Below are 27,629 nucleotides of genomic sequence, written 5' to 3' on the forward strand. Positions count from 1 at the left end.
TGGACTCTTGAAGTTGGGAAGGGTCTGCCGCAAGCGCGGCTGAGTGGCATGCCATTAGGGATGCTTTGTAAATCCTGGCGCTGCGCTGGACCGAAGGTGACTCATGCGATCTTCTCTCTTGGTTTAATCACTGCTGTGAGCTCTCTCCACCAAAGCAACAGATCCGCATTAGCTCCTGGAACTCATAGCTGCCTTGGCGTTGCTAGATGGGACGGTCTTTGTCAGTGAAGGTACAGCTCTGTTCCCCAGAAATCACCTCTTGAAAGCAAAGCATGTTTCTCCTGGGAGTCTTTAGGCCTGATTGCTTACGGTGCTGGTGCGAGTCAGTTTTCTCATGGGTTAGATGGCTGTGTTCTGCTCTGTCTCCTTGTTGGCTTAAGGCCTTCCCAAACCCCGACCGAGTCGTCCCCAGCCCTGCTGTCCTGGCCCGATTCCGCCTCCTGCGCTGAGCACAAGACTTGTAAACCTGGAGAAGCTGAACCCAGCTGAAGCTCGGAGCACCGCTGAACACATCCTTGTCTCCAAGACACTGCGGGAACAAAAGAGTATTTCTAGTTGCTGACTAGCAGCGCTCTCCAGGATGGTCTTCCAAAGGGTGAACCTCCTCCACATTGAATAAAATCCTCTTCTCCCTTCTAGGATGTAGTGGACCACAGCTGGGATGCGGTGGGGGAGTATCCAGACGTGCTTAACTGAGCGTAAGACTCGTGGGGCAGGTGCTTCCATACGCTGGAAGCAAAGGTTGAGTGAGTCTGGCATGCTCCAGTGTCCCATCCACACGGCACTCGCTGGCCGTCCCACTGCGAGGGGCTGGGATAAACCTGCCTGGCACATTCCCCTCCAGTGGTCTCCTCCAGCAAAGAGGAGTGAGGGGGTGAGTGGTCCGGCTCCTTTGCAACCGAGCTGCTGGCAGGCACCGACGCTGTCTCTCCGAGATGGCAGGCTGGGGGCATGCTTTGCTGCTCATGGCTGCGTTAATTAGAGGTGGCTGGTCCTCCTGCTCTTGTCAGATCTGCTCTTCGGAGCACGTTACTTTTCTTAGGGAGTAATTGGATCTGCCAGTCTGCTGGACTCTGATGTCATCTCTTGCTGCCACCTGCCCTGCATCCAGACAGCAAGGACAGGAAACCAGGCAGTGATTTTCTGCCAGGCTTTTGGGGGGGGAGTTACTCCTTCTCTTTGCTCCCTGCCTGCAAAGAGGGCTTAACGTTTGCCTGACTGATAAAGCATCTTGCAAGACTCTCGAGAGAGCTCTGAAATCATCACGCAGAGGGCAGGGCTCTCTTCAGCCTCCAGCGAGAAGCCCATGCCTCTGGGGATGCTCAGTGCAGCCAGCCCCAGTCGTCTGCAATAGCTATTTCCATCACGGGTGAAGATTCAGAGGCTCAGGTGTCAGCACACAAGCACTGAACCCTGCAAGATTGGTGTGAAAGTGGTACTGAATCAAGCATACCCCATGATGGCTTCACCATCCTCATGGGACGTGTTATTTTGCCCCCAAAAAAGGGATATTGGAGCTGGCCATGTTTGCATTCAAGGGTGTTTTAGTGCTTGTTGCCCTAGAAGCCCAGCAGGCTCCAGTCCCAGCACACCAGCAGAGGCATCTCATGCCATCTGCTTGGTCATCTTGTATTTCTTCAGTGGATGTCTGTCCCCTGCGTGTGGATCCGGCTCGTCTCACACCGTGGCCTCGGCATCCCCCACCTGCATCTGCTGGCTCACGGAGGGGAGGTGGCAGTACCCCTCTTCCCCCTTGGAGAGGCTGTTTAAAACACATCTTTCTTCCTTTTTTCGGGGCGAAGGAGCTTGAGCTGCCCTGTGTCCTCGCTGATGGATTAAAGAAATAGTGGAGCAGCCATCCCCTCGCAGCGGCGGAGGATCGGCTGAAGCACGCAGGTCTCCTCCTCCCCCTTTGTTGCCTTGACACTCCAGCCGGGAGAGATTAGCTGTGCTAAACTTGTCCAGCTGTGAGGAGGGACACTTGACCGCCATCAAATATCAAAGTGACAGCAACTGATCCGTCACATCTCCCTCCTCCGCCTGGCACCTCTCACTTTAATTAACACTCTGCTCCGGGATCAGAGTGCACGGAGCCCTCCCCGCAGATGAACGCAGCGCTTCCCTGACATCTCCTCCAGCGTCTGTCCGCCCTGTGCCTCTTCTGCCCCGGTGCTGGGCGGGAGAGGGTCTATCTCCTCCACTCGATGGCTGTTGTCTTTTATTTTTCTTCTCCCCTCATTTAAAGGGAACATTTATCATTTGTTCCTTCCTGTTAATTAAACGGCCGGTGCTAGTGGCGGCTCTGATCTGGTGAGAGCGGGGAGGAGACGATGGATTGTTTGCAGCCTTGGCAATAATCAAGAAATTCAGGTTCTCTCCCCACCCCCTGGCTGCTGGAGCCCTGGAGATTTTCTCCGAGCACCTTCCTTTGGATTATTGAGCCGCAGGCTGTTAGGCAGGGGTCTGGTCTGACCCGTCTAAGCAACCGGTCAGTGACATGCCATATTGCTGTGACCGTGGTAAAATGGGACTTGTTCTCCTCTGGCCGGTTGTACTGTGGGCCAAGGATCAGCAACATCAGAGGTGTGGTTTGAGTTCTGGTTTTCTGCAGTGTTTGCTTATGGGATTTGAGGAGGTATGCAGTAAGCAAGGGGAAGAGCTGCCAAACTTCCCCAGGTTGTAGGATTATGGTGTCCTTCCTCCTGGGACTCAAATACTGAACCAGAAGTAAATCCCTTAGAGTCTCTTCTAGCTCTTTGTTCCAGCCCTTCTCCTGAGGATGCTGCCAGAATCAGCCCAGCCCGTCAAGGACTAATCCACATGCTCAGGGCCGTATCACAGCACCTCTTGGTGGCTTTAAATGCAGATATGAACACTGCACCTTGCACACATCTGGCAGAAAACCAAAGCCTAGACGTTTTACCCAGAAAAGCGTGAATTCTTTACACGCAGAAGCTACCGACCACCAGGAAAAGCTACTAAGATGAAAAATATTCATCACATCGCTGTTCCTAAGGGTGCAGAAGTGCACCTGCCTGCGAGAGGGAAGTGCCAGGGGCGATGGGTGGTCGTAATCCCATCACCAAGCAGAGGAGGTAGGATCCAAGCAGGGTAGGGACCTGACAACACTGGCGTTTTCCAAACAAAGTCAAAGCTTTGTCTGAGTTTGGGCAGACCGCAGGGGATCTGGCATCCCGCATGATTCCTGGCTGGCTGTGGCCCGGACCAGCTCTATCCCCTGCATTTTTCCAGTTGGTGTGATGTGTGCATTTTCTTTTTCACAGCTGATGCAGCGGAGGGAGGTGTTGTGCATTCCTGGGCAGGTAGTCGTTTGTCTGTGTGGAGACTTTGAGTCTGGCTCTGCTTTGTGGGTATTCATCTAGCATTTCAAAAGCAATTAAAGGCCCCAAAGAGTCTACCCCTCTTGGATTCTGGGTTTTATTTATTTATTTGTGATTTTTTTAATATATATATATTTTTTTACACAGTGCTATATGAAAAAGGGAGGGAGAAAGCACAGGGAGTCTAATCAAAGAGATCTTTTGAGGCCTCATTAACTCTCTAAAGGAGGATGCAGAGACCAGACCCCTGCTCTTTGGAATATCATGACATTTACTGGCACAAATTAACATTCATGCAGAACCACTTAGCAAATTACTTCCTAATCATCCTCCACCCCCTGCTGTCCTGCCCAGAGGGGAAGGGAGAGCCGCCACCTTTGCTCTCTGGCCAGCTTTTTGTCTGGCTGCTGGTGACAGACAAGAGTGGAGAAAGTCCTTCCTCTCCCTACAATCCTATAGCGCGGCCCCACCAAATCTGCTGGTTTGGACCACGGGCAGGATGTCTGGATTTCTAACCCGAACAAAAAGCCAACGTGGTAGCATGGTTTTGAGCCAGACTGTCTCCAAATTCACCTCAGAAGTCTTGCGCAAGCAGGAGCGGGTGGCATGGGGATGATCTGCCTTCGCTCCTGCATCTCTGTGGTGCTCCCGTGCAGCCGTATCCAACCAGCATCACTTCGTAGTGACCCCATGTCCTGCGGGCATCTCCAGTGCGGTTCCAGTTGTCACTGGTGCCAGGAAGACTGGAGCAGTGGGGTCTTAAGCGAGCTGGATGTGACTGTTTATTAACTGATCCTTCCTGAAGGACCACTGTCTGCCTTTTCTCTCTAGTGTTGGTGTCTCCAGAGATGTGGCAGGGTGCAGGGAAGGCTGGGACAAGGGGACATGGACACCCGGCAATGTCTGTTCTAGAGTGAGACACCTTTGGCTCCTGGGGCTAAATCCAGTGAATCCCACTGTGGGTTTATAACACCCCAGAGGATTAATGGCTCTCCCTGCCTGACCCTGGGATGCCGATTCAGGTCACTCCGTGGGAATCTGCCTGCCTTGATGTTCTTTCCCTGGGATGCGTTTATTTGCTGTTATCTGGTCAGGTTTGATAAAACCATTATATGTTTTCCATGACGGTCCTTCATCTGTAACCATCTCCCTCTGCTCTTCTCTGCTGCAGTGCTACCGGGACTTGGCACTGGTGAGCCGAGATGGCATGAACATCGTTCTTAACAAGATCAACCATATTCTCATGGAGAAGTACTTGAAGCTGCAGGACACCTGTCGGACCCAGGTGAGGAGAAGTTGCTTCTCCCCAGAATGGCTCTTTTCACACCGAAGAGGCAGAGGATGAGCAGAGGGTGTTTGAGTGTGGAGGGAATGGGGGGCAGGTGGCACCGGTGGAGCTCCTTTGATCCGTGTTAAGGACTCGCCTTTGGAAGGGAAATGTGGCAGCGTTTGCCAGCCGAGGCAGCCATGGTGTGGGGGGAGAGGTGTCGCAGGGGAGGCTGTGGTGAAAGCCACCACGATCTCTCCTTTTCTGCCCAGCTGGTGTGGTTGCTGCGGGAGCTGGTGAAGAGTGGGGTGCTCGGTGCGGACGGCGTCTGCATGACCTTCATGAAGCAGATTGCAGGTGAGTTGTGCCGGGGGAGCCAGGTGACTGCTGCTTGCGTGTCCCTGCTCGTGCCAGCGGGCTGCACGCTGTCGGCGCTGTACCAGGGCTGACTCGTGGTGTGCTGCACTTGGCGTCAGAGCCAGAGACTGCGCTGCCGAGCGGCCACGTCCGGATATGCTTCCCGAATGTTTCTGTACCCAGCTGACAGGCAGGAGCAGGGCTCACTGGCAGGCACCAAGCCTGTCCCAACCTGTCTGGTAAGGAAATCTCTCCAGGGAGGATGAAACAGAGGATAAGTCTGTTGCTCCCAACAGCTTCTACGAGGGGGTGAATCACAGAGAGAGCCAGGAGGCTTCTGGCAAACGCTGGAACAGCCAGGAAGCGTATTGGTTCCTGTTGCTGCCAGCTTTCACCCCGTAGTACTGCGCAAGAGCACCAGGATCATCCTTAGTCCCTGCTCTGACCTCTGGGATGGCAAGAGCTGTGCACATGGCTCCTCTGTAACTCATCGGAGGCACAGGAAGCTGCTTCGCCCCACATAAAGTCAGTAGCTCCTCCAGGGAGCTGGCACTGGCTGTACATGTAGCCTGTAATGTGTTCCCCCCAGCCCTGGGCGTAAGCACCCCACAACCGTACACACATACACACGCACACGCCTTTCCGGATTCACAGGAACGGTGCCTCTTCCGTGTTCTCTGCTCGGCTCTGGTGCTGGCCACTGACGTCCACGAAGGAGGAATTAATGTCCCACCGTAAAACCTGACATTGTGTTTTGATTGTATGCGCCCGTGACAGGGGGCCGGGCAGCCTGGCTTGGAAATCGCCGTGTCTGCTCTTCAGGGGAGGAAGAATGGGGAGGGAGGGAACAGAGTCCTGAGCGTGAGCCAAGCTGCCCTGGCCCTTGTTGTCACAGTGTAAACACAGAACATTTTAAAAACCACTGGTGAAGGCATCCCTTGTTTCCCCTCGGTTGCACCTCCCCATTCAGGGCCCCTTCTGTTCTGGAAGGACGCCGCTGTCTCACTTCTCACCACTTTTACGATGCTTTAATTGTTATGATCCCATTGTTTTGGCTTGCCTGCTTTAGGCGTTTTCTGCGCCCCTGTGAGCAGGAGTCCCGCTCTGCTCCCTGCGGCATTGGCCAAAGGCTCCAGCTTCGTGCTGAAGGCCCATGGTGAGGGTGTGAGACGCCGCTTTGACACCTGGCCTTTATTGGAGAGTTTGGGCATTCTTTGCAGACCCTGCTTCCCCTTCGTAGGCTCAGCAGCTGCAAATGTTTTCTCTTTTCCAGCTACCGAATCCCATCCCTTTCTGGCATCTCCTTTGCTTTCCAAAGAGATAATTACTGACTCAGTTCTTTTGCAAGAATACTGTTGCAGCAAAGACCCCCTCGATCTCCTAACAGAAAAGCACTTGTAGCTCAAAATGTGCTATATCTAGGAACAGCCAAGCACATGTGACCGGCAGAGTGGGACCGGGCAGGAGTGTGTTCTCCAGACACGGAGCAAACTCCTTAATTAGCTTTGCCTTACTGGGGCTGCAGGGAACGAAGCAGTCGGTGGTTCAGTTGAGCCTGGCAAGAGAACCACCCTGGTTCATTCGGCTTTTCCCTGTTGCTCTTTGCTTTCAGGCGGGGATGTGACAGCGAAGAACATCTGGCTGGCCGAAAACGTCCTGGAGATACTGACCGAGCAAAGGTAGGGCTGGTTGGGAGGCTCTTGGCGAAGGCTGGTACAGTGAGGAGAGCAGCGGTCAGGTGCGAAGCGAGGGAGAGCGCTCCTCGTCTGCCTGCCGAGAGGGCGGGTGTCCTGCTGGCTTTGAGAGAGGCGGATTTTGGGGCTATGTGTTTGCAGTGACAGCCTGCGTGGGAGCGTGTTGATGGGGTTTCCTGCTCAAAAGTCCTCTGCGTCCTCCTTACCATGTTACCAAGTATATTTTTCAAGCCGTGGCATAGATTTCTAGCTCGCGGAGCCCTCTTGCTGCAGGCTGTGTGTGGGAGGATGTCCTGAAGTCCCTCCGGTAGCAGATCTCCGCAGTGGGGTTCGGAGAGGGGCTGTGCGTCACCTCAAATAAGGTGGTGTGCCCAGGCTGATGCCTGTCCCTCCGCCGTGTGCGAGGACATGGCTATTCCTGAATGTGCGGCACCCGGTAGGTGGTCACTTCCCCCCTCTGACCTTGCCTCGTGCGGCTGAGGAGCACGTGCGTGGCTTGAGAGCAGCATCCCAGGGATATTTTCTTTCCAAGTTTCCCGAGCTGCGGGGGGAGGAGGTGTTCCTTTCGGAGGAGTAGGAACAGAGTTAATTCCAAAAAGCTTCCTGTGTTTAAACAGCTCCTGCTTCATCCAGGGCTGCAACTTTAATTTGTTGGGGACAAGGCCATCTGGGAAGTATTGTCCTATGGGCTCCGCATTGTCCTTTGTTGGCAAAGCAGCCGCTAATTGATGATAAGCAGAATTCCTAACTGCAGCCTTTGGCTGGGCAGAGTCATTATTTTTAAATAGTCTATAGTTTTTCACCAGGGCCCTGTCTATAATGGCAGCGATTCTCCTAAAATCACTTATTACTGCAGTTAACAATCAAGTTGTTAAAGCGTTTATTTGGCCACAGCTAACAGTCCTAGTGATTTTTATTCCGGGAATAACCGGTGCGGGTGTGTGCTGCTGCGAGTGCCATCTAGTGCCCCACCGTGCATGGAAAGGAGAGAGACCCTCTGAGATCTTCTGGGCTTGGCTGACCTTCGGTTCTTCACAGTATTGCCTCGGCTGCCTTTGTGCTAAGCTCAACTCTTCTGTTCCCGACGGTATTTAAGCCCCTACCAGTTCTTGCCATGGTCTTTGTGTGTGCTTGTGCTACTGGCCACTGCCATCCCGCGCCTTGGAGCATCTCGGAAGGCGCTCCTTGTCTTGCCAAAGCACGACAGCTCTTGTCTTGCAAGCAAATAACTGCAAACAGCTGGACTGTGGGAGAAATAGCAGCTTCTCAGCGGTGATCCAAAGCCACATCTGGCTGAGGGTCTGCAGGAGAAAGCTCCACGTGCTCAATAACAGCTGAACTTTGTCGCTTGAGAAGAGGAGTTTGTCAGAGGAACAGATGTCAGAGGAAAAGGCTCGGCCACGGTTGAAGGTATTGCTGGAGCGTCAGCGATAATGTACCATAGCAGCGCAGAATCTGCCTGAGCGCGAGGAGAGCTGAGGATTGGAAGTGAGCCCAAGGGAGAACCTGCAGCTCTTTGCTGGGATTTATGTGCTTTGATTAGGGGAAAGCCGGAGCTTTAATTAAAGCCACGCATGTGAAGATCTGATGCCACGTTCAGAGCGTCGAGTGCTTGGTTTAATTAAAAACAGTCACAGCAAAGCTGTTTCTCAAGCACTGCCCGCCTCGGAGAGGAAGCAAGTCCTCTACCTCTTGAAAACCGTGTGTTAATTTAGCTGCTCGCTGCTAATGGCGGCACGAGCGCCATGCTTCCTCCGAGTGTTTTCATTTTCTCTGCCTGTCGGATCGATGAATCTTTGGTGGCTCCGGGTGGCTTTTGCCCTCCTTTTTGACAGCCTTTTTATTTTCTGTGCAGCCCTAGCTGGGAAAAGGGAGAGATGCTGACCTGCCAGCCCCCCTCCCCGGGGATCCTAGCCTTAATTACTCCCACATCCTCCCTAACGTAACCTCCGCTCAGCGCCGTGTGCCACCGGGCCAGCCCGCCCAGCCAACTAATTAACCTGCTCCTAGTATCCAGCTGGATGTAGGGAGAACAGCCTGGGAAAGCCACCACTTGTCACATCTTCCCAGGCTCCCCCTCGTCTCCTCCCCGCGATGATTTAGGGCAGCTGACTCATTTGCCAGCTGGGCTGGTGTCCCTTCAGGTGGCTGCAGCGTTTACAGCTGCTGCACGCAGCGGTGGCGCTTCCACAGGACTTCTGATTTACAGCTGGCTGAGCCAGGGGATGCTGTGGGTGATCAATCACTCTGGAGGCACCGAGTCGCCCATTCTTGGCATCCAGCTCAAATAACCGAGCCGACAAGGTCCTTTTTATGAACCGAGAATATTTCTTGTTGCGCTTAGATAAGGGAGGTTGAGAACGCAGCGCGCCCAGCAGACGGGGCGCTGCCGCACGGAGCAGGCAGGGCAGCGCGGGCAGGAGACGGCGGCGGAGCAGCCCACGGAGAGGCTTTGCTGCTGGGCTCTGCCGCTCGCAGGGAGCAGAGCTGAAGCACGCTCAGGATGCGAAGCCGGTTGGCTGAGAAATAAATCTGCTTCTAGAAAGCCAGGCCTGGGTACAGAGCCCTGTGCAGACCAGAGCACCGCTATCCTTCCTTGAGGAAGGACAGATTCCTGCCGTGCCCACGACGGGGCTGCGATGTCTCTCCCCCCGCAGACCCTCTCTACACAGCTCTCGCAAATCTCCCTAATTATTTGATCTTGAGCATGTCTGGTTTCCCCCAGTTCTTGCCACTGGGTGCTTCTAGCTCCTCAGGAGTCGAGACTGCTCGTTTCCTTCTGCCCCACACTCCGTTGCCTGGTCAAGCCGGGGGTGGGGGCAGCTCTTCTGCCCGCAGTGCTGCAGGAGCTGCTTCCCAGCCCAGCGCTGGGCCTGAGAGCTGCCCTATCTCGTTAACAGCTGCCGTATCTCGTTAACAGCTGCCCGGTGCAAACTGCTGCTCAGGATGCCGCTGATTTTGCTGGATTAATCCACTTGGCACTGGCAGGCTGGTGGCAGGGGAGCGTGAAAACAGCTCTGCACGGGTGTGCATGGGAGCATTTGAGATCTGATCGCACCGGAAGGTCCTTCATGGCATGTCCTGGTGCGTTGTATCTTGCTTGGTGCTGTTCTGGCTATGGAGACCAGTAAAGAGGGTCCTGTAGTGGTCAGTGTTAGGTCAAGTCTATTCATGGGGCAGCTGCTCCCTCTGCTCGCTGCTGAGCACTTAGTTGCTTCCAGTTGTGAATACCTCAGATTATTGTGGCAGTGAATGTCTCCGTGGCCCTGGAAATCCACCCGGCGCTTCGCATGAGCTCGTCTGCCAGCCTGCCGGAGAGCTCGGGGTGCGAGCACCCAGATGGTAGACTGTGACGGGACTGTCCTGGGGGAGAAAGAGGTGGACCGAGCCTAGCAGGCACCCGGTACGGAGCAGGGAATGGTCCGTGGATGAACGTTCTCCAGGCTGGACTCTCTGCCCTTGCTGTTTCCTTGGTGCCTCAGTTTCCTCTGTCCTGAGTCTCCACTCCATCATTTCTGGCTGTGGTTCCCTCACAGAGGTGACTGAAGGTGTTTTTATTTCTCCCTTTCCAGAGAGTGGGTACTGAAAAGCAGCCTCTTGATAGCCATGGCTGTGTACACGTACCTGCGGCTCATCGTGGACCATCACGGCACGTCTCAGCTCCAGGTGCTTCGTCAAAAGGAGGTGGATTTCTGCATCTCCCTCCTCCGTGAACGGGTGAGCAAATCAGGGGACTCAAAAGCTGGCTGGGAAGAGAGTCCTGCCTCCCTGGGGAGTCCGTGTGTGGTGGTGTTGCCCATGTTCCTCGTGCAGCTGGAAGCCTGGGACGTGTGGGTTCCTCAGAGTCACCCCCCAGCTTGTGCTCCACAGGCAGCGCTGTGTGGCTCATTCTCTGTGCAGACCATGAATGGCTTTTGAACCCATTTACACCAGCAATCCTCTCAGCATCCAGGCTGGGAGGGGGAGAGCAGCTGTTTTGATGGGACTGCCTCGTTTCAGTCTCTTTTTATTCAGGCCACAAGGGTTGAAACCATTCTGCTGCTGCTGTGGCACCTCAGTGCTTGTGGCTTGCCATAGCTGCAGGGACATCAGGTCTCCCTTAAGGAGGCGGCCGGTGTCTTCGCAGGCTTAGAGGGAACACAGTAGCCAGCTCCAGGCCACTCTTTTCACAGACTGGTCAGGGTTGGAAGGGGCCTCTGGAGCTCACCCGGTCCAACCCCCCACCAGAGCAGGGGCACCTCCAGCAGGTCACACAGGACGGCGTCTAGGCGGGTTTGGAATGGCTCCAGAGTGGAAGACTCCCCCCCCTCTCTGGGCAGCTGTGCCAGTGCTCTGCCACCCTCACAGGAAAGAAGTCCCTCCTCACATTTAGATGGAACCTCCTATGCTCAAGTTTGTGCCCGTTCCCTCTTGTCCTGTCACTGGGCACCACTGGAAAAAGACTGTTCCCATCCCCCTGGCGCCCTCCCTTGAAGGATTTATGAGCATTGATGGTTGAAACCATTCTCTTTCTACCGCTGTGGCACCTCAGTGCTTCTGGCTTACCATAGCTACAAGGACATCAATTCTCCCTTAGGGGGGTGGCCAGTGTCTTTGCAGGCTTAGTGAGAACATGATAGCCAGCTCCAGGCCACTTTTTCATCCGTATCATGCAGGAGAAGCCACCAAAGCTAGGTGTGGGCAGAAATCCTTGCATTTGGCATCCTAGCCCTGTGGGATGTGGTGGCTCTGCAGCTCCCTGCCCACTGCTCCGAGCACTGCCCGCTCTCCCCTTCCTCCTTGCTGGGCGGGAAGGACCAAGTGTCAAGTCCTAACTTCAGAGACTGGCTGCAGTCCTGGAGAGAAAATGTCAGATTTATGGGCCGATTGTTTGCTTTACAAGAGAAAAGAACATTTTAAAATAGCTGCTGACCTTCCCGCCTGTCACCCTGCCTCTCAGAACCTGCTCGCTTCAAAAGAGGGGCAGGCTGCCAGGGGCAGGAGTGTAGATATTGTGCAGAGTGAATCATCTGGAGCCGGCCATAAGGTTGAAGGACTGACTGTTCCTCCCTTTTCCCTCCTCCTGCCCCCCAGTGCTTTCTCCCCCCTGCTCAGGAGCAGGTAAACAGTCAATGAGATCTTTTTTTTTTCCTCTCCTTTCCCCAGTTCATGGACTGCTTCATGATCGGCCGGGACCTCGTGCGGCTGCTGCAAAATGTTGCAAGGATACCCGAGTTCGAGCAGCTCTGGAAGGACATCATCCACAACCCGCAGGTCCTCAGCGCCCAGTTCACAGGTACGCAGGGCCAAGGGCCGAAGGGATAGCCACCTCTGTCCTGCCCTGCCCGCACGCAGGGGACAACCTCTGCCGGGGCCCTGCTAGCCACAGGCAACCCCCTCCTGCCTTTGCACACCCGTGCAGCAAGGCTGCCGTGACTGTTGGGCGGTCCCAGGGTGAGTTGGAGCAAAAAATCCCACACAGCGGCTGGCCCAGGTCTCAGGACCGTGCTGGAGCAGACATGCTCTGTTACAGAGCAAAATACATTGTGTGTGTGGATTCCTTCCGGATGCTCTCTTAGAGGAGAGCACACAGAGCGCGCTGTAATTACACCATGTGATCCCATCTCCATCAGCTTTGGCTGTTTCCAGAGCCCCTCTCATCACTAACTAGAAGAAGATGCCTCCAAAAGCAGCTTGTTGCCGACTGCGGGGAGCTTAGGAATAGGGGCAGGGCCTGGACCGGTCTCCCACGGTCAGCTTTTTGCTCCATTGGCAGCTTTTGCCATTTTTTAAAAAGCTGTGGAGGCCTTGTAGGTGTCTGGGCTTTAAACCATCCTGAAAAACAGATACATCGAGGAGCTGTAATGGCAGATCACAAGAAAGCGGCTGGGCCACGATGACGGTCATGAAATTGTATTGCTTGTTCTGGACTTAACACTTCCATAATTGTAGTTGTTGCTTCTTTTTTTAATTAAGCTGAGATTAAGTTGGAGCCCAAAGATAGGAAGTGTCTGAGTCCTTCAGACTCTCCCGAAAAGGGCCCGCTGAAGCTCCATAGCTCTAAAGCAAGAAGTCCAGAAGATGCAGCAACTGACACTTTCTAAATGGAATTTTATTTCTCCCAGTAGCTTTGCACATTTGGTGTGCCGAACACTCAGCCATGGAGCTCTCTGCGCAGTCTGGGTCAAAATAGACATGATGGAGAGAGTGTTATATTTATAATTTTTATTGGTATAAATTATTCACTTCTCTAGGGGCTGTCACATCATTATCTGTCTGCAGCAATTCTAATGAGTCTTTGGAAATGGGGCTTTAAAGTGTTCTTCCCCCCCGCCCCCGGTGCCTGTTCTCCTCCCAGGGGCCGTGTTAATGTCACTTTAAAGATCTCAGATTCTGCTCAGGGAAACTGGCGGCACGTCATTTGATTAAATGCTCCTTAAGCTCTGTGATCTCTGGCTTTTTCGCCAGCTCCAGAACCTGTCTCCTGTCACTGCTGGTCTCTGCTGAGACTTGCCAGCTGAAGGGTTGCAGGGACGCGGTTCCCCTCCCCTGCGGGGCTTGCGGAGGCAGAGGAGCCTTAGCCCTACACCCGAGGAAGGCTCAGCCCTGCCTCTTCCTGCAGCCGTACGTTCTTGAGAAGCGTTTCTTAGCTCTGTCTGGATCTTCCCAGCGGAGTGCTGAGCTTTCGCCTCCACTCTTGGAGCGGTACTGGGGCACCTAACAGACTCCCCTCTATCTTCACTGGCTTCCCACGCCAGAAGCAGCAGTTGGTCAGGGTTATTTCCTGGTTTGCTGCTGGTTTTAGCCAAATGACCCGGCAAAACGACACCTAAATTGAGGCTAACATCAGCGCTCCTGACTCATTCTCCTCTGACAACTAGGAACTCTCTTTTGGTTCCCTTTTTCACAGAATCCCAGACTGGTGGGGGTTGGAAGGGCCCTCTGGAGCCCCCCCAGTGCCACCCCCCGCCAGAGCAGGGGCATCTCCAGCAGTGGCACAGGACACGTTCAGGCGGGTTTGGAATGGCTCCAGAGGGGGAGACTCCCCCCCTCTCTGGGCAGCTGTGCCAGTGCTCTGCCGCCCGCACAGGAGAGAAGTCCCTCTTCATGTTTAGATGGAACTGCCCATGGTCACGTTTGTGCCCGTTCCCTCTTGTCCTGTCACTGGGCACCACTGAAAACAGACTGTTCCCATCCCCCCGGCACCCTCCCTTCGGGGATTTATAAGCATTGATGAGATCCCCCCTCAGCCTTCTCTTCTCCAGACTAAAAAGCCCCACGTCCCTCAGCCTTTCCTCATAAGAGAGATGCTCCAGTCCCCTCATCGCCTTCGTAGCCCTTTGCTGGACCCTCTCCAGCAGTTCCCTGTCCTTGACCCGGGGAGCCCAGAACTGGACACAGCGCTCCAGATGTGGCCTCACCAGGGCAGAGTGAGTGTTTGACACCACAACTGGTGGTCCAATGGTTCGTAGAGGCGAGACGATGCCTGGGTAAGTGCAGGCACACACATGAGCGTGTTTCTCTTTGCCCTTTCAGCCGCAAAGCGCTGGAGCAGGCGGAGTTCACGCGTGTTGGGGCAGCAGGGAGAGGTGTGCTGTGTCTGGAGCCCGTCTGGATTTGTCACTCCTCCCTGTCCCCCGCAGTTGGCTCTGGGGGCAGGATGGGAGGACTCTGAGCAGAAGCTCTATCAAATTTAGATTAGATATTAGAAAGAAATTGTTTACTCTGGTGGTGGTGAGCCCCTGGCACAGGTTGCCCCGAGAAGCTGTGGCTGCCCCATCCCTGGAGGTGTTCAAGGCCGGGTTGGACGGGGCTTGGGGCAACCTGGGCTGGGGGGAGGGGTCCCTGCCCAGGGCAGGGGGGTGGAACTAGATCTTTAAGGTCCCTTCCAACTCTAACCATCCTGTGATTCTATAATAAGCTGATCTGTCCAGGGGTGCCCTCATTCATACTCGCTCGTGTGGAGCCTGGAAGGTCTCCCTTCCCTAAAATAATTTCCCCTGCAGTTGGTCATAAGACTACTTCTTTGCCCTCTCCCCTGCTGTTGAGAGCTGCAATAATTGCTCTGCAAGGTGGCTATTATCTCTAGCAGCTGCCGGGCCATGTGTTCTCGGGTTTGTATCTCTCTGTAACCTCCTATCTGAGTCAGTCTTGCTGAGCCCCCACAACCGGAGCCAGAGCTCAGCAGCACCAAAAATGAGGGAAAATCACCGCAGGAGGTGGCTGTGGGTGCAGGACCCATCCCTCCCTCTGATCAGCTGGGAGCTCTTAACAAGCGAGGTGCTTTTGTGGTTCTCTTCCCCCGATGCGTGGCTCGCTCCGCGCTTTCTCTGAGCTCAGCGGGGAGCTGGCATCTGTTCTTTCTGCTTTGAAGCTTCACTCCTCCGGCCATCCCCCAGGTGTGACCCTCCAGCTGCACGGTAGAAGGACGGCTTCCAAAACGGCGAGAGAAGAGCGAAAGCGCACCTCGTACACGCTGCGTCCCTGGCGCCTGCCTGTCTGCGTCAGAGCTGGCTGCCCTGTAAATCCTTCAGGTCTTGTCGAGCAGCAGCAAAGCCTCTCCGCTCGGGTTGTAAATTCCTCCTCTTTGCAGCTGTCTGGGAAGAAGAGCGGCTTTTCCAGCCTCCCCTTCTCCTTCCCGTTCTCTGTTCTCTACACGCATGTGCACAAAGTCTTCTGTTATATCTGATTTTTGTTGTTACATGAAAGTACCTTTACTCCAGGGGAGGATTCGGACGTACGTGCTGGCACAGCCCCGGATGAGCGCTCTTTATGCCAGCCCCACTTTTTGGTGCCCAGGCCGAGTGATCTGTCTGAAACCATCAGCTGTGGTGGGACAAGTGGTTTCACCAGTGCAGGGACAAGTCTAAGATCGTCTTTGTGCTCCCTTACAAGGGGGTGGGAGATGGGGAACGTGCTCTGTTGGTTACGGCTTGGGATTTGGTATCTGGATGCTCTCATTTCTCCTCCAGATCTTGTCCCTGCCCTGCTGTGCGTCCTCGCTCCCTTTCTTCAGACTCTTCTTCCTGGCATCCTCATTAATGATCTCTGACAAAAGCTTGCTCCGGATCAGAGATGTTTTAGGAGACCTTTTCCAGCCAAAAATCTTGATCCCTTTCCACTGCCTGTAGCCTTGGGGAAACGGAGCTTAACGCTCCGAATTCAGCTCGCTGTGGATCTTGGTAGATCCCTGCCCAGATCCCGTTCATGCTGTGCTATCCATGGGGCCGTGCGAGCACAGACCGACCTCTCTGTCTCTCCCCAGGTGTCCTGCAGCTCCTCCAGTCGAGGACTTCTCGCAAATTCCTGGCGTGTCGCCTCACTCCCGACATGGAAACCAAACTGCTCTTCATGACCTCACGGGTAAATTCCCTCATGTTCGCCGGGGATCCTGTGCCAGCAGCGGGGGGAGAAGGGCACGCGTCCCTGCCCACTCCACAGTGCACCGGTCCCGTTCCCACGCTGGCACTGGGCACGGGGAGGGGAGGGCAGAGCGTTACTGGTGTGAGTATTTGTTGCTTCTGGCATCTAATGGCGACAGGAGGGGGAGAGGCTGCCCAGCAGGAGCTGATGTAGATGGGCCTGAGACATCCTCGGTATTTATTAAAAGGCACAAAACAGCTTTGCAAGGGAACATTGCTCCTGGCTGGCCGCTTTCCAAGGCAAGCGCTTTCTCTGCCCGGCTGCGATGCGGTGGGTTATCGGAGCTCCGACGCAACAGCAGCCGTATTCAAGAGAGGCCGGGAGCTGCGCGGCGACGGCACCGGGGGTTAACTGTTATCTGTGTTCACACACCAGGCAGAGCTCGCTTCCCCCTCGCTCTGGGGCTGCTCGCAGGGGGCTGTGCTGCGCCACACACGCGGGGCGTGTGGTCCCCGGCTGCTCCGCTGGAGACGGGCCCTGCGTGAGAACGCTGCAACAGTGGCCTTTTTGCTTCCTCGGTCTCTCTGAAGATGCTGCCAGCAACGGGGCGGAGGGGGGAGCAAGGCATGAAGCAGAGTTTGCCGAAAGAGGCAAACTTAGAGGATGGCAGCCCATAGTTTTAGCAGACCTTTCCCTCAGCCTTGAGCAAAACCTGTGTTTTTGCCTTTCCCTTCAGGTCCGGTTTGGCCAGCAGAAGCGGTACCAGGACTGGTTTCAGCGGCAGTACCTGTCCACCCCGGACAGCCAGTCCCTGCGCTGTGACCTCATACGCTACATCTGTGGCGTGGTCCACCCTTCCAACGAGGTGCTCAGCTCTGACATCCTCCCGCGCTGGGCCATCATCGGGTGGCTGCTCACCACCTGCACAGTGAGTTGCGAGGGCCAGACCCAAAACCGAGTCACATAATCGCTTGGGATCGCTTCCTGTGCAGGGAAGGGGGTAACCCGATGATGCTGGAAGCCACCAGAGAGGTTGGGATTAGGTATTTGCTGGCTGGGCTGAAGGAGAGAGTTGCGGAGCAGCGGTTAGGACGTTGGCCTTTGTTCTGTGCTCTGCGTTTTAGTCCTGGCTCTGCTGCACATTGGATCCTTTGGGATCTGCTTTCCCTGCATAAACCTCACCTTCTCACATTCAGCTTGTCAAGCCCTTTGGTTTTGATTTATGTTTATGGACCGTCTGCAAGGCGTAGGGCCTCCGGTGGGGTGTGAGAGTGCATGCAACGAGATGCCTCATTACAGCCTCGTTGGCTTCCACTCTCTGCGCCTGGCCTGTCGTCCCTTGTCCCACCCAGGACCGCTATCCCCAGCGCTTGTCAAACAGAGCAGAAGGAAACAGCTGTTGCTGTGCCCATGAATGCGTAACAGATAAAGCCAAGGGATACGCGGGGCCCAATTATACATGATTTGGGGTTGTAGCCACATGGCTTGTATCTCCCAGCTTTGGCCTCTGCCCCTCTGTGTGCTGCCCTGGCTGGATCTGCTTTCAAAGCAGGCGGCTTTGCTCAAGAAATTCCCACCCTCTCTGAAAACTCACTCTTGTGCAGCAGCAGGAGGTACCTGGGGGGTGTGGGGGGAGGAATTTCACCAGCTCTGTCCTGTCCTGTCCTGCTGGTGGGAAGAGCATCAGAGTCTCACAGCGGCAGAGCCCGGCACGTTGGGCATGCAGAGGGGACGGGGGCTCAGCACTGTACTCTTCAGACAATTTGTTTGGCTTTTTTTGTCTTCTCTAGTCCAACGTTGCTGCTTCAAATGCCAAACTGGCCCTGTTCTATGACTGGCTCTTCTTCAACCCTGAGAAGGACAGCATCATGAATATAGGTACTCCACGGGGAGGCTCTGTCTGAATGGGCAATGGTCGAAGATGGAGTTAATGCCTTCCAGAGCTGGTAGAGGTTAGGGGAATCTGGTGAGGAAAGCCCAGCTCTGGAAAGACATGGAGCTGGTGGAGCGGGGCCAGAGGAGGCCCCGGAGATGCTGGGAGGGCTGGAGACCCTCTGCTGGGAGGACAGGCTGGGAGAGGTGGGGGGGTTCAGCCTGGAGAAGAGAAGGCTGCGGGGAGATCTGAGAGCCCCTTCCAGTGCCTAAAGGGGCTCCGGGAGAGCCGGGGAGCGACTCTGGGTCAGGGAGGGGAGCTGTGGGACGAGGGGGGATGGTTTGACACTGAAAGAGGGGAAATTTAGATTAAATATTAAGGAGAAACTCTTGGCTGTGTGGGCAGTGAGCCCCTGGCGCAGGTTGCCCCGAGAAGCTGTGGCTGCCCCATCCCTGGAGGGGTTCAAGGCCGGGTTGGACAGGGCTTGGGGCAACCTGGGCTGGGGGGAGGTGGCCCTGCCCGGGGCAGGGGGTTGGGACTGGATGGTCTTCAAGGTCCCTTCCAACCCAGACTATTCTGTGATTATCTCCAAAGGCCATCAGTTCCCTCCCCTGCCCCAAACTCCTGGGATTTGCTGGCTTGCAAGAGAGCTGCTTTGATGGAGCCACTTTTAATTGTGGTTTTCCTTTCTGTGGTAAGCAGCAAGTGTCTTCCTTGAGGTCAGCGGCTGTTCCCAAACCGTCCCTCCCTGCGGGCAGGTGGGCTGTCCCAGGGCTCAAGGCACATGAGCAAGGACTGATACAGCTGGGGACATTGCTGGGACCTCCTGTCTGTGGGAAAGTTGGTTCTGGCCATTGTTTGAAGTCAAAGTGTTATTTAGAGGCTGGATGAGGGCAACAGTGTGTACAAGCCAAAAGAAGGGGGTTCCCCTCTGCACCCCAAGGCTGGTTCTGCAGGAACAGGGGGAGCACAGGGGGTACGGACGTCTTTGGGGCTCTCGGCACAGGACTCCTTTCTCTCTCCTTCCAGAGCCTGCCATTCTGGTGATGCATCACTCCATGAAGCCTCACCCTGCCATCACTGCCACGCTGCTGGATTTCATGTGCCGGGTGAGCTGCACCTCTCCCCCTGGGAAGTTACCTCTGGCTTGCTGAAAAATGAGTTGCGTGATGGGGGTTGAATGATTGAGGGCTGTGAAAGCAACCGCTGGAGTCCGTGCAGTCCCTCTGCCACCAGTGGGACAGAGAGATTCCTCAGGAGTGTCAACAGAGGACAGTGTAGAGGAAAACAGCCACGCTCTCATCTGCTTACACTGGCCAGCTGTGTGGAGGTCGCACGCCGAAGAGAGCTGGTCGCTGTGTCAGCCTCGGGGGCTTGTTTTAGCCTCATACGCTTGTCTGTGGTGCAGAGGAGTGTAAGCGCACTGGCTGGGAGGTGCCCCCTTGGGGATCTGGGGGTTGCAGCTGGGTCCTTCGGCCATGCTCTTCTCTGAGCGCTCCCCACCGCACGTTGGTGTGTAGGTCAGAGCTTTTCCTCCTCTGCCAAGACAGAAGCTGGGAGCGCTTAAGTGGTGAGCTGCACAGTCTGCTCCCTGCCTGCTGCGCCGACCAGTCAGGAAGGGCAGGAATGGTAACGCAGGCTCCAGCAAGGCAGATGTCTTCAATCCCCAGGGAATTTCGCGGCAAAGGCCCGTTGCCTCTCCATCTTGCAGGAAGGGGATTTCATGAGTCTCTAGAGTCGGTGATACCAGGCCAGCAAAATAGTGTCATCTCGCTGCCCATTCTTCAGAGCCAAAAAAAAACCCCAAACCAAAACCAAAACAAGCTGTTCCCCCTTCTTTTTGTTTTTGGTTTTTTTTTTTTTTTTCCCCCCTCACATTCCTCGGTGCATCGTCTTGTCTGGTCTGCCCTGAGCCTCGTGATTGTGAAATAGCTCGCAGGGTAGCTCCGTATCTGCTGGCAGCCCTTTTAACCTCCCCTCACCTATGCTAAATTAAGGAGGGATTTTCCCCTTGCTGATCTGCCAAGAGCGCAGTCAGGCACACTGCTGCGGATGCTCAGCCAAATTATTCACCTCTTAAAACCAACCACCAGAGGCTTTGGTGAGTCCTCGTGGTCTCTTGATGAATCCAGGGCCGGTTAGGTCGGAGCATTGGGGCCGTGTGTCATTCATTAATTGGGGATGCCACTTCTTCCCAACTCTGGAAAGAAATCCTTCCAGAATGATGAGCGTTAGTAGGAAAAAGGCTTCTGAATTGTTCCTTTTATTACTTAATGAAGTACTTGGCCCGGTGTCATTCCCTGAGGGCAAACAGGATCTTGCTGCAGCAGGGAACAAGGGGGAACAAGTCAGATCCATCAGTCTCCCTTTCAATGGACATCCCTCCTCGGGCAGGGAGCGGAGCTGGTCCTGCCCCTCCATCCTGGGAGAAGCCGTGCCAAGAGTTGTCTGTTCCAGTAATTTGGTCCTCGGGAGGGGCCGATGGTATTTCTTGGAAGTGGGATCTTTCCGTGGCACGAGCGCTGGAAGAGCTGCGAGTTGCATCACTTTTCCTCCCTCGCGCCCGGCACGCTCTGTGTGCTCCCGTCCATGGGCTGCCCCGGTCCAAAAGCAGCTGCCGTCTTCTGGCGGAGGAACTGGGTGGAAGGTTCCCCGAGATGACCCAGATTTCAGGGAGGAGTCCTCTTACTCCCTCCAGAAGCAGAGGATTGTGTGTGGACAGAGCTGAATGTTGTTTAGAGTGCCCTTCTCGTATTCCCCCCCAACTCCTGCAGCGGTCACTCCTGCTCTGAGAGCGTCCCTGGCAAATCCCGGGGCTTCTCACAGCTCGCGAGGCAGCATCTTGCGTGCTTTTCTCATCCCTGGGAGATGCACCAGCTGGCCCTCTGCCGTAGAAAACCCAGAGGCATGGGCAGGTTCCCCTTCGGTCCACTGTCCCCGAGCTGCTCCACTCACAGAGCTCTCCTGCTGTCCCTCTTGGTCAAGAGCAGCTGGGCTGTGGTGCTTGAGCCACAGGTGACCCAAAAAGCTGACCGATGGCCTTAGCTAGTCCTGGCCGACACACACCTGATGGTAGGCAGAAGGTTTCGTGGCACTAACGCAGTCGTTTCCTCCTGTTTTCAGATCATTCCCAACTTCTACCCCCCGCTGGAGGCTCACGTCCGGCAAGGCGTGTTCAACTCTCTCACCCACATTGTGGAGAAGCGAGTCCTTGCGTAAGACAGCCCTGAATTTTACTGCTTTTATATAGCTGCTGCACACCGGTTTTCCTGGGTCCCACCAGCCTGGTTGAAACCACCTCCAAGCTCTCTAAGGGCTGCTGAGGGCATTTGGGTTGTGTATGAACTGTGGAAGAAGCTGTAGTTGTGTCTTTATGGTGCTGAGGTTTGTCCTGAGAGCTGTTCCTTGAAGTGAGGGAATGGGTGGGTTAAGAAAGTGAGAGCCACTCCGCTTCGGATGAATAGAAATGTCCCCGAGCTGAATGGAGCAACCTCGCTCATGGTGCTCCTGCCTACAGACAGCTCCTGCATCAGGAGTTCCCCTTCCGGGAGGTAAAACCTCATCTCCCCTTCCCACATGCCTTCTGTGGGGACAAAATGAGGGAACCCCAACTGAGCTGCAGGAATGAAGGTGGCATCTCGTAGCTTGTGGTCCATAATGTCAACCAAAGCCCTGGCAGGAGGGAGGACATCCCCTTGCAAGTCCACTGAGATGAAGCACCACTTCCCGGCTCTTTCTCATCCCTTTCCCTTCCTACCCTCCCCCAACACAGACATCTGGCCCCTCTCTTCGACAACCCCAAGTTGGACAAAGAGCTCCGCGCCATGCTGAGGGAGAAATTCCCAGAGTTTTGCAGTTCGCCCTCGCCCCCCATCGAAGGTAGGGAGTGGGACGGATGGTGGAGGGAGGCTGCTGCAGATACTGCTGTCCCTGGAGATGGGGCCGGGGCTTTTCTCAGCTCTCCTGCAGGAACAGCAGCTGTTTGGAGGGTCGGAGGGGGACTCCGGGGAGAAGAGGGCTCTGAGTGTTCGTATTTATGGATGGTTGTGGTCTTCCTTCATCTCAGCCCTGCTGTATGCTAAAGATGCACAGTACCCGTTCTCTCTCTGCTCCGTAGGAGCTACTTAACCTTTCTTCTAATTGATTAACGTAATTAGGTTAAACAAAGAGCAAGCGTTTCGAATCTGTATTTAACCGGAGAGCGCTGCTGCTTTGCCAGACCTGCCGAAGGACTGTGCCTGTCAGCCTGTCTGGTTTTCCTGTTGCGTCAGCCGCTTGGGCTGAAGGGACCCAAGTGCCCCAAACTTCTCAGCCCGGTGGGGCTGGCGAAGCTGTCGCTCTGCTCAGGGACTCGGGCTCTGCTTTTGGCTTCAAGAGGGATGAAGCATGAAGCTGCTTTAGGTGGAGATTGACCCGGTCCTGCCACGCTTGGCACCGGGTAGGGATGGTTCAATGGAGTCACTGGAAGTGCCCTTCCCCAGCTTGAGTTTTCCAGGGTCCATCACTTGCCCAGACCTTCCCCCCCCGCCCCCTTTTCAAAGCACTTTTATCTCCTTGCCAGAGCGTGTTTATGGGTAGAGGTGACTCGTGGGCAGAGCCTGCCCTGCCATTCGAGGAGCCATTGTCACCTCGCTTTCTGCTCTGACCCCTTTTGCCTCCATTCTTGCAGTCAAAATTGAGGAACCCGTTTCCATGGAGATGGACAATCATATGGCAGAAAAGGATGATAGTTGCTATGACAACGCTGAGGCCGCCTTCAGTGATGATGAAGACGACTTGAACAGCAAAGGTGAGGAGTGCGGTCAGCTGAGCGCCACTGCTCTCGAGTACTTCTGCGTCGCCGCAATGCAAATAGCCACCGTTCGCCTCTGCGCTGGCCAGTGTCTTGCAGGCGCCTTCCCTTTGTGATGGAGGATCCCCAGACAACCAGCTGTAAGCACGGTTCTCTCAAAGCCCCATTCCCACCAGCAGTGGGAATCGCTGCCAGCAATGTGCCCTGGTGGCCAAGAAGGCCAATGGGGACCATCAAGAAGAGCGTGGCCAGCAGGTGGAGGGAGGTCATCTTCCCCCTCTGCTCTGCACGGGTGAGGCCACATCTGGAGTACTGTGTCCAGTTCTGGGCTCCCTGGGTCAAGAAGGACAGGGAACTGCTGGAGAGGGTCCAGCAAAGGGCTACGAAGGTGATGAGGGGACTGGAGCATCTCTCTTATGAGGAAAGGCTGAGGGACGTGAGGCTTTTTAGTCTGGAGAAGAGAAGGCTGAGGGGGGTCTCATCAATATTTATAAATCCCCAAAGGGAGGGTGCTGGGGGGATGGGAACAGTCTTTTTTCAGTGGTGCCCAGTGACAGGACAAGAGGGAACGGGCACAAACATGACCATAGGAAGGTCCATCTAAACCTGAGGAGGAACTTCTCTCCTGTGAGAGTGGCAGAGCGCTGGCACAGCTGCCCAGAGAGGGGGGGAGTCTCCCCCTCTGGAGCCATTCCAAACCCACCTGGATGCCGTCCTGTGTGACCTGCTGGAGATGCCCCTGCTCTGGCAGGGGGGTTGGAGATGATCTCCAGAGGTCCCTTCCAACCCTGACCATTCTTTGGTTCTGAGGCAGACCCCCTTCTCGAGATCCAGATTCTCCTTTGCAAAGAGGGTGTTGAGGCCAATGCTCTGCTGCTTCCCAGTCCCTGACGGGCTTGGTAGACCTCATACAGACCTGTGCTCAAAGGGAAAGGCTCTTGGGCTTCGTGTCCTTGCCTGGTTGTTCCCTAGAGCTTAGACCCTTTGAACGGAGCGCTTCTTCCACCCGCGTGTCTTCTCTAGACATCTGACTAGTGTCGAGCCCCGCTGCGCTGCGCAGTTGGGAATCCCTCTGTGGCAGATGCCGTGCCGGATGGTTTGTTTAGGAACAGGGTGTCTCTGTGCTCAGGCAGCTGCTAATGAGGCTCAGGCCTCTAATTGCTCAGCCGCACGGTTTTCATTACACTCGCTCCCTCTCAAAGCCGTTGGGCTGACAAGCCCTGCGCCAGGCCAGAATCCCCTCCGCTCGTTCACTGGAGCTGGAAGGCATCTCAAGCTGTTCCTGGCCTTGGTGGCAGGACTCTTGTGGGCTTCCTGCCATGCTGGAGGACTACCCCTGCGCTGGGGAGGGACCGCAGGGCCAGGATGGGGGAGAGAGGATGTGACACTGTGCCGTAGCGCTGTCTTCAGTCCTCGCGTCGAGCCCTGCCAGCTGCTTGGGGCCCCGGAGAGGGACACGGCCTCGAAAGCCATGCGCAGAGAGGATTTTTGCAGCCACCTTGTCCCATCCCTTAGTGGCAGCTTCTTTGCGAGCACTTCTGCCTTGGCCCTGGTGCTTCTGGACTTGGCTGTGGTTCATTTTTGTGGCCTGGAATGAGCCTGGAGGATGAGGGTGTAGAAAAGCCATTGGGATATCTCAGTCCCAGAGTCCCGAACACAAACGTTTGCGCCTCGGGTGGAGAGAGACTTGCAAGCTAGTTGTGTTTGTTGAGCACGAAGGACGGGCAAAGCATCAGGTTTGGAAACCGGACTGAATGGGAACCACAATTCTGGTCACCCCCTGCGTTTGGATCCCGTCCCACCTTCCCGCTCGCTGTGACCTGGACACGTCTCTGAAGGCTGAAGGCAAGATCTGAGGCTGGGCCGCACACTGGGGACAACGCTGCTTGTCCTGGGTTGGCGACTGCCCCCGCAGCCCCGCACGACTCCCGCTGCTAGGACAGAGATTGCCACCGGTACTTCTTAGACGTAGCTGCTGGGGAAAATAGATTATTCCACTGTTGCTTTCTTTGTTGCAGGGAAGAAGAGGGAGTTCAGGTTTCATCCGATCAAAGAAACCATTGTGGAGGAGCCTGTTGATATCACGCCATTCCTGGACCAGCTGGATGAGTCACTGAAGGATAAAGTCCTGCAGCTGCAGAAGGGAAGGTTGGTATCTGTTGGTCATGTTACGTTTCGTGTTGATCTCTTCAGGTCAACGACACACGAGACCTTTTAGCCCTGTTGTGCAACACTGCTTGCTCCAGAGCCCTTCTCTCAGAGCTAGTGCAATCCCATGGCTTGTCTCCCTTTAACACGGAGCGGTCCTCCTTGCCCAGTTTCTGCAGGAAATGTCCAGGTGGTTTTGAAAGGTGCTGGGTTAAAAGCCTTGTAATTTATCCTTGGAGCAGGCTCAGAGCAGGACATGGCAGCAATTCATTGCGGGCTACAGCATTTCTCCAAAACGGTGACGGGAAGGCAAAAGGCTCCGAGTTTCACCCTTCTCCGCTGTTGGATTGATGAGGGGGGGCTGTGTAGGCCTTTGGGGGTTTCAGTACATCTTCCCCTTGAACTGAGATGTACCTGTGTCTGCATGTTCTCTGGACATCCCCACCTCCACTCTTGATTTTCAGTGACCTTGGAATTAACTGCATCTAAAGGCGGCTAAAAAAAAAGCTCTTGCTTTGCAGACCTTGGCATAGTAGACTGATTTAAAGTAATTTATGTCTGTACGGCTTTAAGTGCATTTAATCTTATGCTTTTAGTCATTTAATTTGTTTATCTTGCTGCAGACAACCTCGGGCGCTTTTGTAAGTAGGTGCTGCAGCCGTGCAGTGCGTTCTTCTGGGGCTGGGTCTCTGCGGCGTGCGCTTTTGAGCCCTGCCTTCCTCTAAACCTGGCACCAGCACATAGCAGAGCCTCCCCCTGCTCCGGGGTCCTGGGGGGTGCTCCTGAGCGTAGCCAGCTCAGCACAAAAAAAAAAAAAAAAAAAAAAAAAAAAAAAAAAAAACCAAACCAAAAACCTTGTCCCTGCTTTCGGTATCTTCCTATGTAACTTGGATTTCCTCTTGTTTTTGTGCTCCAGCGATACGGAAGCTCAGTGTGAGGTCATGCAGGAAATCGTGGATCAAGTCCTGGAGGTAACCGCACAGACGCGGGGAGCAGCGCCGCTGCCTAACTGTAAAACCAGAGCAGCTGGAGTGGTGTGGGCTGGGCAGCTCTGCCCCAAAACCTGCGCTTGAAGGAGGGACACAGAAGCCCGCGGACTCTCGAATCCTAAACGAGTTCAAAATGGCGCTGTGCAGCTCTGTCTGTGGTTAAACACAGCCACAATCTTCTAGCAGGGGAGAGTCGCTCCGTCCATGCTCTGTTTCCTTATGCACCATGCCTAAATGTCCCCGGGAGTTGCTGTCAGACGGGACGCTGGGTGCGGCGCGTTCCCATTTTGACCCCGCACTGCTGCTATAGCGTCCACAGAGCTCCTGGGGGGCTTCTGCACGTGCCGTGCGTGTGGGATGCTGCCTCGCTTTTGGCCCTGGGCTTTGCGCTGAGGGGAGGCTGCAGCAAACCCTGCCCGGCAGAAGAGCTGCGGATGTTTTCCAGGCGCTGAGTGTTCAAGGGAGGCTGCATCCCTCTGCCTCTAATCAGCTCCCTTTAGAGTCAAGTGGCCTTTTAGCATATGAGAGCTGCTTCTCCTCTCGGTGGGAACACCAGGAAAGGGTTTGTCAGGGTGTAAATCCTCGTCGCTGAGTGCCTTCGGTCCCTGTTAGCCCTTTGCAGAGGGAGAGCGGAGCTCGGTGAATTACTGGCCATTAGAGGATAAGTGGACCACAGTGATTGTGAAGTGCTTCAGAGCCGGACATCAATTAGGGGCTTCTCTTGCTGCTGACCAGCTCCTGATGCTGCAATGTAGCAGCAAAATGGCTCCTGAGCAGCTTGAGGGGGGTCCGTTCCCCGCAGCAGTGACTCTGCTGTGTCCTTTCCAGCTGTACGTGTGCCAAGCAGGCAGGCAGGGTGTGAGCTTGCGCTTTCCCCTCTCATTCTTTCCTTTCTCTCTACCAGGAGGACTTCGACTCGGAGCAGTTATCAGTGCTCGCATCCTGCCTCCAGGAGCTATTTAAGGCTCACTTCCGTGGTGAGGTTTTGCCAGAAGAAATCACGGAGGAGTAAGGATCTAATTTTTTATATTTTTTTTGTGCGTCTCATCCTTTCACGCTGGGACTTGGGCTTTTCCCAGTAAAATATTCGACGTTTTTTGGAAGGCTGTGCTGAAGCCAGCAGCTTCCCCTGTGAAGCAATCCAGGGTTCACCAGCGGTCAGCGCGGAGCTGGTCAACACTTACATCCGTCCAGGGCTCGAAAGAGACAGTCTTCCTCCTCCCCACAAGTGTGGAGAGAACCTGCTGCTGCAGATCTTTGTGTCAGAGCTCAATTTAGGTGATTCTCTGGTGGCTTCTGACTGTCTGACCAGGACACACAAGTCCTGAATACTCCGTCTGTCCCTGCTGAACTCGCACAAACCAGCACCGTACCCTCTTCTTCCAGGATTGTGTTGGAATAGGGCTCCAAGTCAGAGCTGCTGGGTTCTGTTAGCAGGACCGTTCCTGTCTCCTCGTTAGCTGCGACTAACCCTTGATGGCCTGAGGACCACAGCGAGGAAGGCCCAGGGCTTTTTTCCCTGCTGTTACTGGGAAAACACAGAGGGTGGGTGGACACAGAGCTCTGACTACTGTGTTTGTCCCACAGGTCTCTGGAGGAGTCAGTGGGGAAGCCTCTCTACCTAATATTTAGGTATGTCTGTTCTCGAAATTTTCAAATAATCTAATTAGGGCTTTCTCATTTGCCTCCTGACCACCGCCACGGGGGAACCCCGTGGGTCTAATTCTGCCATGCTCCCGCTTGCCCCAGGGCTGATCCCAGAAGTGATTATTGCTTCGTTCTGGCTATGTTGCATTTTGTTTAGTAGAAAGATGTAAAATACAGGA

The 27,629-nt window shown here is 54.9% G+C and overlaps 1 protein-coding gene across 1 annotated transcript in view; it reads left to right on the forward strand.

The window, feature by feature from the left end:
• The window catches only part of INTS3 (integrator complex subunit 3), a 44,539-nt gene that overhangs the window by 5,830 nt on the left and 11,080 nt on the right, over positions 1 to 27,629 (forward strand). Inside the window, exons 4-19 of the mRNA XM_082495920.1 lie at positions 4,513 to 4,626; positions 4,881 to 4,965; positions 6,578 to 6,644; positions 10,232 to 10,376; positions 11,805 to 11,934; positions 15,904 to 16,001; positions 16,738 to 16,929; positions 17,792 to 17,879; positions 18,904 to 18,983; positions 20,998 to 21,089; positions 21,647 to 21,753; positions 22,544 to 22,663; positions 24,685 to 24,814; positions 25,731 to 25,785; positions 26,708 to 26,811; positions 27,391 to 27,435. Of these exons, the coding sequence (XP_082352046.1) occupies positions 4,513 to 4,626; positions 4,881 to 4,965; positions 6,578 to 6,644; positions 10,232 to 10,376; positions 11,805 to 11,934; positions 15,904 to 16,001; positions 16,738 to 16,929; positions 17,792 to 17,879; positions 18,904 to 18,983; positions 20,998 to 21,089; positions 21,647 to 21,753; positions 22,544 to 22,663; positions 24,685 to 24,814; positions 25,731 to 25,785; positions 26,708 to 26,811; positions 27,391 to 27,435 (1,652 nt within the window). The remainder of the gene's footprint in view (positions 1 to 4,512; positions 4,627 to 4,880; positions 4,966 to 6,577; positions 6,645 to 10,231; positions 10,377 to 11,804; positions 11,935 to 15,903; positions 16,002 to 16,737; positions 16,930 to 17,791; positions 17,880 to 18,903; positions 18,984 to 20,997; positions 21,090 to 21,646; positions 21,754 to 22,543; positions 22,664 to 24,684; positions 24,815 to 25,730; positions 25,786 to 26,707; positions 26,812 to 27,390; positions 27,436 to 27,629) is intronic.

This window comes from Vanellus vanellus (genome assembly GCF_965231255.1).
Source record: "Vanellus vanellus genome assembly, chromosome: 27".
In the NCBI taxonomy this organism is placed as follows: Eukaryota; Metazoa; Chordata; class Aves; order Charadriiformes; family Charadriidae; genus Vanellus; species Vanellus vanellus.